The 12,500-nt window shown below is 40.2% G+C and overlaps 2 protein-coding genes and 1 long non-coding RNA gene across 3 annotated transcripts in view; 1 reads left to right on the top strand and 2 right to left on the bottom strand.

Moving 5' to 3' along the window:
• steep1 (STING1 ER exit protein 1) overlaps nucleotides 1-5,098 on the bottom strand; it is a 7,742-nt gene extending 2,644 nt beyond the window's left edge. Inside the window, 3 exon segments of the mRNA XM_046839127.1 lie at nucleotides 3,531-3,572; nucleotides 4,557-4,674; nucleotides 4,853-5,098. Coding sequence (XP_046695083.1) covers nucleotides 3,531-3,572; nucleotides 4,557-4,674; nucleotides 4,853-4,976 — 284 coding nt within the window. The 5' untranslated portion in view covers nucleotides 4,977-5,098.
• Nucleotides 5,099-9,171: 4,073 nt separating this feature from the next.
• Nucleotides 9,172-10,465, bottom strand: LOC124379074. Its single transcript, XR_006924366.1, has 2 exons — nucleotides 10,368-10,465; nucleotides 9,172-9,961 (listed from the first exon to the last, which is right to left on the bottom strand). It is a non-coding gene; the product is annotated as an uncharacterized LOC124379074 (long non-coding RNA).
• fdx1b (ferredoxin 1b) overlaps nucleotides 10,390-12,500 on the top strand; it is a 2,698-nt gene continuing 587 nt past the window's right edge. The window contains exons 1-4 of the mRNA XM_046839128.1: nucleotides 10,390-10,579; nucleotides 11,180-11,307; nucleotides 11,930-12,059; nucleotides 12,238-12,500. The exon at nucleotides 12,238-12,500 is cut by the window's right edge and continues 587 nt beyond it. Of these exons, the coding sequence (XP_046695084.1) occupies nucleotides 10,455-10,579; nucleotides 11,180-11,307; nucleotides 11,930-12,059; nucleotides 12,238-12,352 (498 nt within the window). The 5' untranslated portion in view covers nucleotides 10,390-10,454 and the 3' untranslated portion in view covers nucleotides 12,353-12,500. The remainder of the gene's footprint in view (nucleotides 10,580-11,179; nucleotides 11,308-11,929; nucleotides 12,060-12,237) is intronic.

The following is a 12,500-nucleotide window of genomic DNA, read 5'->3' as shown; positions in this document are numbered from 1 at the left end:
TACACACACACTCTCATATACACACACTCTCTATATACACACACACTCTCATATACACACCCATACAATCTCTCATATACACACATACATACACACACTCTCATATACACACACACTCTCATATACACTCTCATATACACACACTCTCATATACACACATCTCATATACACACACACTCTCATATATACACACACTCTCATATACACACACACTCTCATATACACACCCATACACACTCTCATATACACACACTCATATACACACTCTCATATACACACACACTCTCATATACACACCCATACAATCTCTCATATACACACACACACATATACACACTCTCATATACACACACTCTCATATACACACCCATACAATCTCTCATATACACACACATACATACACACACACATACACTCTCATATACACTCATATACACACACACATATACACACTCATACACACTCTCTCATATACACACACATACATACACACTCTCATATACACACACACTCTCATATACACACACACTCTCATATACACACACACTCTCATATACACACCCATACAATCTCTCATATACACACACACATACATACACACTCTCATATACACACACTCTCATACACACCCATACAATCTCTCATATACACACCCATACATACACACACTCTCATATACACACACTCTCATATACACACCCATACAATCTCTCATATACACACTCATATACATACACACACACTCATATACACACACACTCTCATATACACACACTCTCATATACACACCCATACAATCTCTATATATACACACACATACATACACACTCTCATATACACACACACTCTCATACATACACACACTCATATATACACACTCTCATATATACACACACACTCATACACACATACACACACTCTATACACACACACTCTATATACATACACACTCTCATATACACACACTCTCATATACACACACACTCTCATATATATACACACATACAATCTCATATACACACACATACACACACTCATATACACACACACATATACACACTCTCATATACACACACTCTCATATACACACCATACAATCTCTCATATACACACATATACATACACACACTCTCATATACACACACACTCTCATATACACACCTATACAATCTCTCATATACACACTCATATATATACACACTCTCATATACACACACACTCTCATATATACACACACTCTCATATACACACCATACAATCTCTCATATACACACACATACATACACACTCTCATATACACACACACTCTCATATACACACACACTCATATATACACCCATACAATCTCTCATATACACACACACATACATACACACACTCATATACACACACACTCATATATACACCCATACAATCTCTCATATACACACCCATACATACACACTCATATACACATATACACACACATACACACACTCTCATACATACACACTCTCATATACACACACACTCATATACACACACTATATACACACACACTCTCATATACACACCTATACAATCTCTCATATACACACACATACATACACACTCATATACACACACTCATATACACACACTCTCATATACACACACACTCTCATACACACTCTCATATACACACACATACATACACTCTCATATACACACACTCTCATATACACACCATACATACACACTCATATATACACACCCATATACACACACACTCTCATATACACACACTCTCATATACACACCCATACAATCTCTCATATACACACTCATATACATACACACACACTCATATACACACACACTCTCATATACACACACTCTCATATACACACCCATACAATCTCTATATACACACACTCATATACATACACACACTCTCATATACACACACACTCATATACACACACACTCTCATATACACATATACACATACAATCTCTCATACACACACACATACATACACACACTCTCATATACACACTCTCATACATACACACACTCATATACATACACTCTCATATACACACACTCATATATACACACACACTATATATACACACTCTCATATACACACTCTATATACACACACACTTATATATACACACACTCTCTCATATACACACACTCTCATATACACCCATACAATCTCTATATACACACACATACATACACACACTCTCATATACACACACACACTCTCATATACACACACACTCTCATATACACACCCATACAATCTCTCATACACACACATACATACACACACTCTATATATACACACACACACTCACACACACACACATACACACACTCTATATACACACACACACACACACATATACACATACACACATACACACATACATATACACACACACATACACACATACACACACACACACACACACACACACACACACACACTCATACACACACACACACACAGTCTCATGTACAGTACAGTACAGACCAAAAGTTTGGACACACCTTCTCATTAAAAGAGTTTTCTTTATTTTCATGACTATGAAAATTGTAGAGTCACACTGAAGGCATCAAGGGCTATTTGACCAAGAAGGAGAGTGATGGGGTGCTGCGCCAGATGACCTGGCCTCCACAGTCACCGGACCTGAACCCAATCGAGATGGTTTATGGGTGAGCTGGACCGCAGAGTGAAGGCAAAAGGGCCAACAAGTGCCAAGCATCTCTCGGGGAACTCCTTCAAGACTGTTGGAAGACCATTTCAGGTGACTACCTCTTGAAGCTCATCAAGAGAATGCCAAGAGTGTGCAAAGCAGTAATCAAAGCAAAAGGTGGCTACTTTGAAGAACCTAGAATATGACATTTTTTAGTTGTTTCACACTTTTTTGTTATGTATATAATTCCATATATAATTCCACGTGTTCATTCATAGTTTTGATGCCTTCAGTGTGAATCTACAATTTTCATAGTCAGAAAACTCTTTGAACGAGAAGGTGTGTCCAAACTTTTGCTCTGTACTGTACACACACACACAGTCTCTCACACACACACACACACACACACAGTCTCATGTACACACATACACACACTCTCATATACACACCCATACAATCTCTCATATACACACACACATACACACACACACACACACACAGACACACACACACACACACACACACACACACACACACAGTCTCATATACACACACACACACAGTCTCATATACACACACACACACAGTCTCATATACACACCATACAATCTCTCATATACACACACACACACACTCATATACACACACACACTCTCATATACACACACACACAGTCTCATATACACATACACATACATACACACTCATACACACATACATACACACTCATATACACACACACTCTCATACACACACATACACACTCATATACACACACACTCTCATACACACATACATACACACACAGTCTCACATACACACACATTATATTATGGTTCATAAATTACAATCACGTCTTACTTGCTGCACTTCTTGCGATACTGGCGCTCAATTCCCTCTGCCCTGTAACACAAAAAACACATTTATTAACACACACACACACACACACACACACACACACACACACACACACACACACACACTAATTGCTCATCATGTTGTTTGTTTATTAGATATGAAGCAGAGCCTGAAGTCTGTCCGTGTGAACTTTTTGCATGTTTTTACGGTAATAAGTGAAATGGACAGACTTGTGTGTTATTTACAGTAACAGTAAAATGTTATTTGTTATTTGTTCATCAGGTTTTGGGGAAAAAGTAAAACGTTGAGAAAATTCTCATGAACTGTTGCAACTTGTTTGTATTCTGCCGTTTTACATTTATTTAAAACATTTACAACTGACGGTCACAATAAATGGAATGTGTTTGATTGGGGTGGTAGAGGGTGTTCTGACACACACACACACACACACACACACACACAGACAGACAGAGACAGACAGACAGAGACAGACACAAAGACAGAGATGGACAGACAGACAGACAGACAGACAGACACAGACAGACACACACACACAAAGACAGACAGACAGAGACAGACACACACAGACAGACAGACACACACACAGACAGACAGACACACACACAGAGACAGACACACACAGAGACAGACACACACAGAGACAGACACACACAGAGACAGACACACACACACACACAGACACAGATAGACAGAGACAGACAGACAGACAGACACAGACAGACACACACACACACACAGACAGACACACAGAGACAGACAGACACACAGAGACAGACAGACACACACACAGACACACACACACACACACACACACACACACACAGATAGACAGAGACAGACAGACACACACAGAGACAGACAGACAGACAGACAGACAGACAGACACACACACACACACAGATAGACAGAGACAGACACACACAGACACAGACAGACAGAGACAGACAGACAGACACACAGACACACACACACACACACACGCACACGCGCACACGCACACACACACACCTTTTCAGGTACACATTCTCATCCTCCTCCACGTTACAGAACTTGTGCGCGTGTTTGGCTGCGTCAATCACACGCGCCTTGTCACGTGGCCTCATGGGTAATTTTTCCAGCTGGCAGTCTGAGAGAGAACCGAAACAAAGCATGCATGATGTTAAACACACAAACACACACACACACACACACACACACACACACACTGAGCTCACCACAGCCTCAAATCTGTTCCTGAGACCTGACAGAACTCACGCGTGTTTCCTTTTAATGTAATAATCCACTAATGACTTTCGCTCACTCACCCAGCACCAGCACCATCTGTCCACATAAACAATAATAGACGTGCAGCGGTTTCTCTCCATCATCATACTCCTCTCTGTCCCTGGTGTCTGAACACACCACACTCCGGGACACGACCTTCGGCATCTCACTTCACCCCAAACTCACACACACCGACACCAGAACCGGAACCAGGAGCTCACACTCTTACACTACGGAAAACACAGTCTGAGCTGGCGCGCACTGATGACGTAACGGCTGCGATGAGGTGCGCATGCGTTAGCACACTAGCGCACACACACACACACACACACACACAAAGAATGAAACAGAAAGAGATGAGTGTGAATAGGACAGAGATGTTGATAGTAGTGCAGATTTAAAGTGTCCCAGTTTAATTGTCATTGATGTCATTTATCCACTTAAACATTTCCTCAGCAGATACAAATCAGATCTCCCTCAATTCTGTGTACTTTGTGGAATAGATGTTAAAACTGTTCTGAATTTTTTCCCCTGAATGTGTGTACTGTATGTTAAATGTCTTTCTATCAGTGACGGGCCGTGCATTTGGTACCCGGGCCTTCAGTGTGGACTTACCAGACTTAATCGACTTGTTTATTCCGAGTTATTACTACAGAAACACACAGCTGGAAGATGTGACCGTTACAGAGCACTGACACTGGAGACTCCTCCTACACATCTAAACACATTCCACATTTCTCCTGCGTTCCTCTTCCAGCTGCACAAGATTACAGCATCATTTCACCACAAAGCAGATCCGTCCTCATTTTACACGTTTTCTCTTTTAATCTCACTTTATTCCTTTCTCCAGAGGGATTCTCTTCATCTGAGCTCCACGGTTAAGTTTATAGGACAGAAACACACACAGCTGCTGAAAACTTGGAAGGTTTTACTCTTTATACAGCACACTGACACTGGAGACTCCTTCCTAATGTTTCCCTTTACAGAACACTTCACCACGTCAGCCTTTTAAAGAGCGTGTGCTGTACACGTTCCTGGGACAGGAGTCTTCGTATTGATTAACTCGTGTGGTCACTTTAGTAATTCTGTAGGGAGTTTGGTGTCAGTGTATCAACAGTGTGGATCCTCAGCAGATAACCATCTCATTATAATAAACCAGCTCCTGTTAACCAGGGGAGGTGGAACATTAACGACTTTGAGGTCAGAGGTTTAAATCCATGGCCCCTGTGCACGGCCCTGAGCCTCAAACCTGCTCAGGTATATGATTGTAAGAAATGTAAGTTGCTCTGGATAAAGGCATCTGCCAAATGCCATACGTGTAAATACAACCGTACCTCAAACACTAATATAAGCAGGAGGACCGTTTAGGGCACTCGGAGATCAGTGTTTAGTATTTTTCTGAACTACAGTAAAGTGAACTTGTGGATAAACCGAGGAGAAAACAGGGGCCATCATTTCAAACTGAGTCAAAAGCTTTTTAACATCATAAAAATGTGTTGATTTTGATTTTCTGCTGAAAAGGGTGAATAACGTGTCTCTATCTCTCAGGACCTCTGGCAAACTACAGGAAGTTTTGGAAGATATCTGGTTTTCTTGGAATGGATCTTGGATTCCTGATGAATTAGATGAAAATAAATCAGTAAATTCCAGGAAGTCACATGTCCATACAGGCCCAGTAGAAACACTGCATTCTCAAACACAAGTGCCATCAGTAAACCTTTATCTCCTGAATTGTGTGTATCATTTATAATCCAAATTCCCAGTGCAGAAGGTTATTGTTGTAGGAATTCATCATCATCATCATCATCATCATCATCATCATCATCATCATCATCATCATCATCATCATTGCAGAAACAGGCTTATTGTGTTATCGTTAAAAACACAGCAACTTATAGAAATATCCAAAGTAAAAAATACAATATATCCTCTTAATTCCAATAAGCACAAACAATCCCAACCCAAACACCCACAGGGAATAGCAAGAAAACATGTAGGATCACACGATCATCTTCATCTTCATCTTCATCATCATCATCATCATCATCATTATCATTATAATTATTATTATTATTATTATTATTATTATTATTATTATTATTATTATTATTTGTGGATTAAATCAAACTTAAACAGCTGAAGTTTCAGATATGAAAGATCTGCATTGGAGCAGGGTCTGGTCCAAACAAAAGATAAAGGTCAGTTTTCCTCGATTGTCAGGATGGAAATGATTCTCAGGCATAGAGGTGGTCGACCAAGAAAACTTAATGCAGCAGATAAAAGATCTCATGACCAGTTCAGGGTTGAGGCACAAACCAGTGTGTATGAGAGATGGGAACTGATGCAAACACAAAACAGAAAAAACTGCAAATATATAATTTACAAACACACAGGGCCCAGAAAATACAGTGAAATGGCAGAGCAGAAATCAGTCCACAAGTCAAGAAGAAATAAATAAAAATCTTGGGAGAAAGAAATGTCAAAATACTGAAAATAAAAACCTAAAAACTAGCACTGCAAAACACTCAAGAATAAAAATATACACAAGGAAACTCATGAAAAGTTTAACATGGGAAACAGACATGAGGAAAAACAGGCAAAAAACAAACAAACAAACAAATAGAAATCTATCTGTGGAGATGTGGTCAGGATTAATGGTGTCCTCAATGCTGAGAAATCCAGGCAGATACTTCTCCATCACGCAGCACCTTCAGGGAGGCGTCTGATTGTCCCTGAATTTATTCTGCAGAAGGAAAATTGCCCCAAACATGCAGCCAATGCTTCAGCGTAAAGATCATCAAGTCTAAAGAGACAGAAGGGTCCCTCCATCCACAGAAGATCTGGGATTAGTCCAGTTTAGATTGGATTTAGAAGAACTGATGCTGTGGTCACTTCAAATATTGATTTTTATTGATTTCTATTCTGTTAATTTCATTACCATTTTGTACATTAATGAGAATAAAATATGAACTGTTTTGATGGCTTTGGTTCATCCACAGCTCTGTTAAGATTCCACCAGAGCATCTCCTGGGGTTGAGGTCTGGACTTTGACTTGGCCATTTTCAACACCTTGGTTTTTTCTCCTTTATCAGTTCAGATGTTTATTTCCTGATGTGCTTGAGATCATGAACCTGTTGTGTGATTCATATCAGTTCACTTTAATCAGATTGACTCTCATTTGTCTCAAGAATCTTCTGCTATAAAATTAAATTCATCATTGTTCCAATGCGTGAAAGTTTCTACACCACCATGTTCACACATTTAGAATGAGGCGTGTGGTGATACACTCCATAACCAACAGCTCCACCTTGTGGTGGGCTCAGGTACAATTTAGCTAAATTATGCCAAGTTCCTCATATGTTTTTGTGGGATAGCAGGATGAGCATACGTGTAGGTGGATCAATCGAGGTGATAAGTGTATGGGTGGATGGATGAATGGATGGAGGGATTAGTAAATATATAGATAGTCTGAATTATAATTGTACAAATAGATGGATGGATGGATGGATGGATGGAGGGATAAGTGCACAGGTAGATGGATGGATGGAGGGATACGTGAATATATGGATGGACTGAAGGATAAGTGTACAGTTAAATGGATGGATGGAGGAATGAATGAATACTGACGGCTGAAAAACACAGTACAGAGCACAGTATTAACACACACTGATCAGTGGTGGATTTAAACCCCACCCCTACTGTGATTATTGGTTGAGCATCAAACATAAAAAATTAGGATAATGAAAAAAACTGAAAAAAAAAAAAAAAAAAGCTGCAGTTGTTGGAGAAATCATGGAGAGTTGATGGGTACAGGGGTCTCATATTTATATCTCCCTCAGAAACACAAATCTGCTCTTTCAGTTCACTGAGTTTTACTCTACAGTGTAGAGATTTTTTCTGAGGATTGGGTTCAGACCAACATGACAAATCGAGTCAAAATCTTTCCTGAAATCAATAAAAGGTGTAGATTTGATCTTTGTGTAGTTGCTGTATGTGTTGTTGACTCGGGTGTGTAGTGTGTAGATGTGCTCAGGTAGAAGGCTGATTTTGCTCTTATTCATGGTGTTGTATATAATTATTAGAATTAGATTGTGTATGAAGGGAATATTAAACCCTATTCCAGGAGTCTGGGTGAAGAGCGAGCATACAGGAGCGCAGTGAACAGGTTCTGATGTGCACCAGGCTGCAGGTGTCTCAGGGTTTTAGCTTGGTGAGTTCCTCAGTCAGTTCCTCTGGGGTCTGATGAGAAAATGTTAAATATTTCTTTGTTTGCAGACTCTAATATATATATATATATATAAATGATAGCTGTAGTGAGAGGGTTTCTGAGCTCATTTCTTTCAATAGGTTTAATACAATATTGAATCCATATTTCTTTATTTTTTGTGGGTGTGTCCTGTTTTTGTTTTTCTCCGTCTCATACACCACAAATACATCTGTGCAATTTTATAAGCCGTCACTTGGGTTTCTTTTGTATTTCTTGTTGTGTGAGCTGCGTTTCTCCTTCAGCTGCACATGATGGCGGTGTTGTTTCACCACAAAGCGAAAGAGTTCCCCGAAAGATCCTTCATGTACGACTCGCACGTTCTCCTGACTGAGAGATGTTCATTCTACAGTTAAATAAATAAGACAGAAGCACACAGTGGAAACCCCTGAAGATGTGACCGTTACAGAGCACTGACGCTGGAGACTCCTTCCAAACTTTACAGAACACTTCACCACATCAGGCTTTCGAGGAACCGAGTCAGTGCATTAATATAAACCTGATTAGCAGCTTCACTACTGTCACTTACACCAATTAATATCTAACGACTGATTCAGCTTCACTGTGGTGTAGAACTTTCATTATATTTCTCACTTTGGTGGTCTATAAATGTCCACTACAAGCACTGAAGTGTCACACACACGCCTGCTTTCATTCACTGAACTGTGGATCTTATGTGTCTACTGTTTATGATCAAAGTTCTCAGCGCAGCATGCTCAGAAATAGCCATGGTTATATTTTGCTTCACATCTGATGCTAGTTCCTGTCTCATCTCCTTCCTGCTCTCTCGGTGGGCACATGGTGAGAGTTCTCTGAATCAGACCTGCTCAGTTCCACCAGTGATGCTCCACAGATGAATGTACATCAGGCCCAAAGTCAGTGGGTTCTATAAACACAGTGCAGTTGTAGAGATTTAATTTGTGATATGAAACATATAAAAAAAAACACACACACAAAACATATACACTATCACACACTAATACACACACAATACACACACACACATACACTCATACACTAATTAACACACACTTTACTATCGTTTGATATTTGCCGTAAAGTGTGTGTGTATTGTATGTGTGTGTGTGTGTGTGTGTGTGTGTGTATTTTGTGTGTGTGTTTGTGTCCTTCCTGTCCAGCTGGACAACTCTCTTGTCCTTGACCTATAAGATCACGGCTAGAGCTTATCTCTGATGATGTTCTGTGTGTGTGTGTGTGTGTGTGTGTGTGTGTGTGTGTGTGTGTGTGTGTGTGAGTGTGTGAGTGTGAGTGTGTCTGTGTGTTTATACAACCTTGCTTTTCAGGGTTGTTCCTCACCCAGAGGAGTCTAGTAGAACTCATGGCTTGTGCAGTTCTGTGTGGACGTCAGCAGCAGCATCATGGCCCTGCGAGTGTGTGTCCGATCACTAATCTTCTCTACCAGAGTCCAACTATGGAGAGAAACGTTAAGTTCCAGAACCGTAATCAGACCTTTCAGCAGACACCATGAGCTCCAGAGTGAGAGGTAAGAGCTTTATATCAGATCCAGAGTCAGTCTGATACACTGTCCATCACACCCGAGCGAATACAGGGCTTATTATAGATATTAGTGTCTGATCTAAGAGCAGTCTGATGTGATTATAAGTATGATCTGATAGCAGTAGTGGATCTTTGATCATATCTGCTCTACACTGCAGATCTAGGATCAGTCCAATTCAGCTAACATGAGAGTTATCTTACAACAGTGACTTAAACTGTTCCTGGATCAGACTTTAAGATCTGATTAGCTGTAATTAAAGCATGAGGGTTTTTTCAGTCTGATCCTGGACCAGTTTACAGAGTTACAGCAAGAGAAGGGCTTTAAATCACCTGAATGAGGCAGGAGTGAATCTTCCATTCATTTAGAAAGTGTGGATCAAAACACACATACACACACACACACACACACACACACACACACACACACACACACACACAGATACCTGCAAATATGACTTCATAAAGCATTTCCACAGGAAGTGAATAAAAATACAAGAAAGTGATTATCAGATAGATCAGTCCACAGTGTGTGTGTGTGTTTGTGTGTTTGTGTGTGTGTGTGTGTGTGTGTGTGGGTGTGTTCCAGTTCTCCAGGCTCTAAAGTCCTGCTACACTTTGTTAATCAGAATGGAACAAAGATGAGTGTGATGGCAACAGAAGGAGAATCTCTACTCGACATTGTCATCAACAAAAACCTCCAAATCGACGGCTTTGGTATCATGTGTGTGTGTGTGTGTGTGTGTGTGTGTGTGTGTGTGTGTGTGTGTGTGTGTGTGTGTGTGAGAGACACATCATGTACATTACTAATTCATTATGTTGCACTATAAGGGATTTGTGTTATGATAATTAATGACCACTGTAATTAAGCAGGGTTGCCAGATGCACATATTCTCCCCATAATTAAAAATCTATATTTTGTCTGCATTGTGGAATGTACAGGTCTAATTATTGTTTTTCTGAGTTCTGGGTCTGTAACTGCAGCTCTGACAGAAGCACAGCTCATTTTACACACTTTAAATAACCATAAACTCATAAATATGATAAATAAATATAAAGTCTAATTGGTGGTGAGTTGCTGGTAGTGTAAGAGGAATGACACACTCAGGGTCTGTTAGAGAAACATAATTAACCCAACGTTACTAATATTAATGTCATTAAAATTCATGTGTAATTCAATTCTGCTCACATTTTAGTGAACGTGGCTTTAATTGGACTTGTCATGGCAACTGTTTTTCATCAGCATTAATCTATCTGAATTATGGTTACAAACAACATGTTTTAGTGTGTGTGTGTGTGTGTGTGTGTGTGTGTGTGTGTGTGTGTGTGTGTGTGTTAGGTGCGTGCGAGGGGACGTTAGCATGCTCCACGTGTCACCTGATCTTTGACGAGTCCGTGTACGAACGCTTGGAGCCCGTGGCTGATGAGGAGTTGGACATGCTCGATCTGGCCTACGGACTCACCAAGATGTAAGACTCTGATCTAATGTAAGGCTCTGATTGGCCGATTGAGGAAAGCAACCTGATTGGACCATTGGCTTTAAAACTCTGATAATAAACACAGTGAATATCTCACAGAAAATGACTGAGCATCATCTCTGTTATCTGATTGGCTGGTGTGTTTATGGATCTGTGCTCTGAATGGCAGGTCTCGTCTCGGGTGTCAGGTGATCGTGGCGCCGTGGATGAACGACATGACGGTACGCGTGCCGCTAGGGGTCAAAGATCAACGGGTGCCACAGGAGGCAAAGAACAAGCAATGATACACACACACACACACACACACACACACACACAATTTATAAAATTTTTATTTGTTGTTTTTTTTAACTTATATTTACATATACACATACACATCATCTCGCTATTACCTATTTTTTCATTTATCCGTCCATCCGTCCATCCATCCGT

The sequence above is a fragment of the Silurus meridionalis genome, chromosome 25 (genome assembly GCF_014805685.1).
Source record: "Silurus meridionalis isolate SWU-2019-XX chromosome 25, ASM1480568v1, whole genome shotgun sequence".
NCBI lineage: Eukaryota > Metazoa > Chordata > Actinopteri > Siluriformes > Siluridae > Silurus > Silurus meridionalis.
Note: the sequence above shows the minus strand (reverse complement) of the source record. Positions and strands in the feature narration are given on the sequence as shown.